Source organism: Cibotium barometz, chromosome 1, assembly GCF_041138505.1.
Source record: "Cibotium barometz isolate CiBa-2024 chromosome 1, ASM4113850v1, whole genome shotgun sequence".
NCBI classification, from domain to species: domain Eukaryota; kingdom Viridiplantae; phylum Streptophyta; class Polypodiopsida; order Cyatheales; family Cibotiaceae; genus Cibotium; species Cibotium barometz.
In genome coordinates this window covers 74,679,698-74,685,153 of record NC_141046.1, presented here as the reverse complement: position 1 = coordinate 74,685,153, position 5,456 = coordinate 74,679,698, and the positions used below count along the sequence as shown (strand labels likewise).

General features: G+C 45.1%; 1 protein-coding gene across 1 annotated transcript; it reads left to right on the top strand.

The window, feature by feature from the left end:
- The first annotated feature begins 668 nt into the window (after window positions 1-668).
- On the top strand, window positions 669-1,342 carry LOC147642409 (protein RALF-like 33). Its single transcript, XM_086806209.1, has one exon. It carries the CDS (start codon window positions 829-831, stop codon window positions 1,237-1,239), a length of 411 nt encoding a protein of 136 aa, XP_086662335.1. The 5' UTR covers window positions 669-828; the 3' UTR covers window positions 1,240-1,342.
- Window positions 1,343-5,456: the final 4,114 nt, after the last annotated feature.

Here is a 5,456-nt window from a genome sequence, read left to right as displayed (position 1 = left end):
TCTCTTTGGCTATTTTGAGAGGCATAGTAGTTTATTACATCCTAGCATGAATCTCTTTTCACAATATTTTTATCATCTACGACTAGAGGAGGTGTATACATACATGCATGCATGCATGTGTGGGGGAGAGAGAGAGAGAGAGAGAGAGAGATTTCTCTGGTAGGTGAAGTTCCATATTGAATGGGGGTGGGTGGAAAGGGAACTTTGAGTAAAGTTGGTGGTGAGTAAGGAAAGTGAACATGAATAGTTGTGCCAATTATATAGTACATGGAGAGAGTACTAGGTGGAGACTTATGATGAGGGCCTTACAAAAGTGAGTATAGATAGCTAGGTGCTTCAAAAGAGTGTATTGCTAAGTAGTGGTAAATGAGTCACAGAGTTTGGATGCTTTTCACTTAGCATGATCTTGGTTGATTTTCATGAAGTTATGAAATTTCATTCCCTTGTAAGAAATGGGATTAAACTTATATTGTTGTAGAAAGTAATGAGACGTGCGAGTCGCAACCTAAGAAGTCCGAAATGGAATCGATTGCGGCTTCGGGTTCATACTTAATTAGGTGTGAAATGGGCCTGCTTAGAAGAACGAACGAGTGGTGCTGCGTGCACGTCATCGAGTTTTTCCTCTTTTTGTGCAAACAAGTCATAATAATAATAAGCACTACTACACCCACGTTCTCGCAGCAGCTATAGCTGCACACCGTGCGGTACCGCACTCCTCGTGTGCTGTGTGCCTGTGGCTCATTTCTCCCGCTTTCCTGTGCTTCTCCTCTTCCACGACATAGCCTTCGCTGTCAGCTGCTTCAGTCTTTGCATCTTGGGCTAGCGGCCATGGCGCAGGCGAACCGATCAGCAGTGTGTTCCATTACAGTCGTCTTAGTGCTGGTGGCCGTGGTATGCAGTGCATTCCACCTCAGTTTGTGCTCGGCGGCTGCATACAATGGAGGGGTGCAGGAGGGCTACTATGCTAGCAAGAGGATGGACACGTGCAGCGCGATTGGCGAGTGCGATCAGGCGATGGTGGCGACGGCGGCCGATAATCAGTCCTCGGTGAGCAGGAGGATCTTGGCGTACGCATACTCATCTAGTCGCAGCTACATAAGCTATGGAGCTCTCTCGCGCGACCGCGTGCCTTGCTCGTCTGCTGGCCGCTCCTACTACAACTGCAGAGGCTCCGGCCCCGCAAATCCTTACACTCGTGGCTGCAGCCGCATCACCCACTGCTACCGCGACACTAGCTAAACACTACTACTAGCCGGTGTGTCTCTCTTAATTAACATAATACTAGCCAATGTATTATGCTCAACATAAGTAATTTAGTAGATCTCCATTTGCTTTGCCACAAGGTTTCCATTTTTCAATTTGGGCTGCCAACAACTATTGTACTAAATCCGTTCTAGAGTTAAGTAGATCTTTGAGCTGAATTTAAACTAAGATGTCTTAGATTCTCAAAATTGCAAAAAGAAGAAGTAGTTGTTTGCAGTTAAATAGATCTTTGAGCTGAATTTAAGCTAAGATGCCTTAGATTCTCAAAATTGCAAATAGAAGAAGAAGAAGAAGAAGTTGTTTGCAGGGGTTAAAATGAAAATTCTGCAGGTCATTTAATATAGTTTGCAGGGTTTTATGTGAACAGTGCTTTAATCTCGTATGGTTAAATCACATTTAATGCCTCTGGCGAAGAATTCTGTTGGTTGTCTGATCTTAATATATTGGAAAGCAGCCCACGTCGCGTTTCTAGCTGTTTCGACAACAAAAGCTCGGTATGATAGAAAAGTCCATGAAAAAGGGTGTAGTTAATTTCACACTTTTTGGGCCTCCGCTCGGGGTCGTGTGGCTTCAAACACCCAAGCAGTCCGCACACACGACATGCTCTGAAGAGAAACTAGCTATCGATGGTGCAAATGGCAACGTAATGTTAATATGCTTCTGTTATACACAACCATACTTTTTAAAGAACTATGAATTCTATATATCTTTTTCATTGGTTTTCTAGGGAAAGAAAAACTGGTTTGAAACAATAAGCAACCCCTTGTCTTATTGGGGTATGACTCACTTACAGACTCCATAGTCCTGCATAGCAAGAGCAATAATGAATTTTGTTCCATTTTAGTAAGTAGGAAGGTTATCAAAAGATGGTCATATCAAGCATGATTATAATGATCGATCAATGCCTCAAATAATGTATAAATTGTATTAGTCATAGAGACTAAGATTCAAAGGCTCAAAGGAATCCCAAATGTGAAGACGCATGTGGAATGTCCATCCCAAATAGAGGCCAAAAGCATGCGCATAGAACAATGTGAGAAAAGGCTCAAGTGGGTGCTCACTTCAAGGGAGGTATGTTAGCAATCATCTCTTGTCTGTACATTATCTCACAAAGGGCCTTTGTTGTGGGTGTGCCCGCCCAGGAGCATTGCTCAATGTTCATCCATTTTTCCCCACTTTTCGTATTATTATTTTTTGTTTTTTCATGGTCGTGGGGTTGTTATTTGCTGGTTGCCTAGAGCTATGCTGGCCGACTTGAGCCTTGTACCTGGCCGACTGTCCCCCTACTGGGCCGACTACTTGATGCAGTCGTGAGCTTGTCCAGCAGCCAATCGACTGCCTTTTTGCTGGCCGACCAGCATAGGGGGGTGGTATAAATACCAACCATGCCCCCAGTCCATTGTGTATTGGGTATTCTATCGGATCTTGTATATGGTGCAGAGTTCATACAGCTTCACTCTCTCTCTTCTACGTTTGCTCTTCCACACACAGTTCAATGTTTTCGGGCTAGTGGTTCTCTTGCGTTTGGTCATCTTCATGTTGGGGTCTTGCTACGTTGTGCTCTCAGTAGTTTGTCTCATATCCGTTGCGTATTCCGACATGGTATCAGAGCCCCAGGTGGCTTGAAGGTTGGAGACTTTGGAGAGCTTGCAGGATTGTTTCTTGAAGACCTTGGAGCTTACGAGAGATTTGAAGAGCTTGCGCGACTGTTGGTTTTTTGGTGCTGATTGGAGATCTCTTTGGCTATTCTGGACTTGGAGATTGGCGGCCATCACCGTTGGACACCTCTTGCATATTAGTTGCAACCTCTTCTTCGTTTTTTTCCTACCCACCCTCCCTTAACAAGACCAAAGTAACCCCCTCGATGGCAGACTTGCTTGAGATGGTTGAGAAGCACGTGAAGATCCCTGCTCTCCTCACGTTTCCCGTGGATTGACAGTTGGACGGGACTAACTACGGCATATGGAAGGTAATGATGGAGTTTGTATTGGAGTCTTATGACTTGGTTGATTTCATTGTGGTTGGTGTTCCATGATCGGAGTTGGAGGACAAGGAGCTGTTACCCTCTGCTCGGAAAGAACAGGAGGCTCAGGCATAGTTATGGGATTAGTGTCAATGTCCGTGTGCATTCTTTCATCTTCCTTAATTGCAAACTACATGTGATTAATCATATCAAACATATAACGCTGGTGGCCAAAGAGATTTGGTAGCATTTGGCTTCTCTGTATAACAGGATATCACCCATAAAGCGAATCTCCTTGGAAGTGCGGATGCGGGTGATGGATCTTGCAAAGTCTTCGACGATGCAGGAGCACATCAGCAAGTTGCAGGCTCTTCAGCAGTAGACTTTAGGCTAGGAAGGAGATATCTTCATAGGACATGGCCATCACTTTGTTGTCTCTCATGTGACCTCTCAGTACTCAGCTTTCTACTCCTCTTTGATCACCAGTGGTAGGCTCAACACCATCACATGGGAGGAGCTTGTGCCCATGGTCTTGGACTAGGAAGAGCATTTTACAAACCCTCCATAGGGTGGAGGTTCTGATGAGCAGGAGCCCGACGTGGATCGTGACGCCTTGAAGGCAAAGAGGACCTGCAACAATTGTGGCGAGAAAGGCCATTATTGGAGAAAATGTCCTAAGCGGAGCACTGAGTAGGGTGCAGATTCCTCAGCAGAGTAACCGTGAAGACATCGGCTTTTGTGCACTTGGAGATTATGGACACCAACGTTTCATCTTGTTCGAGCAAGAAGGCGGTTGGCACCACTAGGGACTGGATTCTAGATAGTGGTGCTTCTAGGCACATGACTCCTCAAGAGAGTTATTACAGAATCTTTGGAGGCATGCAAGTCACATCTTAATTGGTGAGACGAGGGCATGTTAGAGATTGTTTCCGATGGCTCCCAGGTTCTTTTTGTCCCATCTGTTGGTTTTCATCTGTTGTCAGTGCATGAGGTTTGTAAGACTGGTGTACGGGTGGAGTTTGAGGAGCATTTTTTTGCTCTCTGTGGGACAAAGCGACAGGCCAGGTTGTATGGGAAGGCAAAGTGGAGAATGGGATTTACAAACTCTCAGTACTCTCTCTTACAAGTTCTCAGCTAGGTGATGTGTGGTAGTTTTGTCATGACCACTTGAATGTGGATACGTTGCAGCAGGCTTTTCGGGACCAGAGGGCAAGAACACTCCAATTCTTGCGTTCGTCACTCAGAGGAGCCTTTACAAGTAAACTATGCTTTGATGTCTCGTTTCATTCAAGAAGATGAAGAGCCTCTTGCAGTTGAGAAAGCTCTTTCCCAGGGAACTTGTAAGAAAGCCAAGTAAGTGGGAGATGGTGACTTGCACGTGGAGGTTGTTAAGATTCTAGAAATGGGATTGATCATGGTGAAGGACAATGATTAAGTAACATAATTAAGGTGGATTAAACCACACTAAAAACTCCATGACTAGAGAGAGAGATTGCACACTCAACACTATTCCCTTGTATTGCATTCTCCATGAACCATACAATGATATAGGCTTTCTAGCCTTATCCCACTTTACATGTCATCATCCATGTGGCAACTCCTTTTCCACTCTTTTGGTCAACTCTCACACACCATGCAATATTACATGTGGCATTCCTATCACCACAATATCTTGCACCTCTAGGGTGTTTTCCCACATACACACAACACCGCGATTACATCTCTCAACACCCCCTCTTAATCGAGGTGTTCCACAACTCACCCATCATCCATCACCCATATCACATTGCACAACCACAATCGCTACCTCTCAACACTTCCCCTCAATGATACATTGGAGTGTCCATCAACCAAACATGTGTGCCTGTGTCTACCATCTTAGACACCTAGTCCATTTTGAGCCGACTCATCGCTCACAGCGGAACCACTGAGTCCGATTTGAACATGGAAGTTCGGGTGGGATCCAACCCATGCACATGCACCTCACACGTGCATCGCTCTTGCACACATCACAACAACCATTTTGAGCTTCTCGGTGAGCTCGGGCATGGTTACCCTCATACCATGGGTGAATACAAAATTTTTCCCGTTTTGAGCACGCATGCTCGTGGACGATTTGTCCATCATCATTTTTGGGTGAAACAAATAAAAAATTACAAAGCCTTTTTGGCCAAAGCCGGGGCAGCGGACCCTTATGCGGATGAGTGATCTCCATATAAGGTGTGTGTGA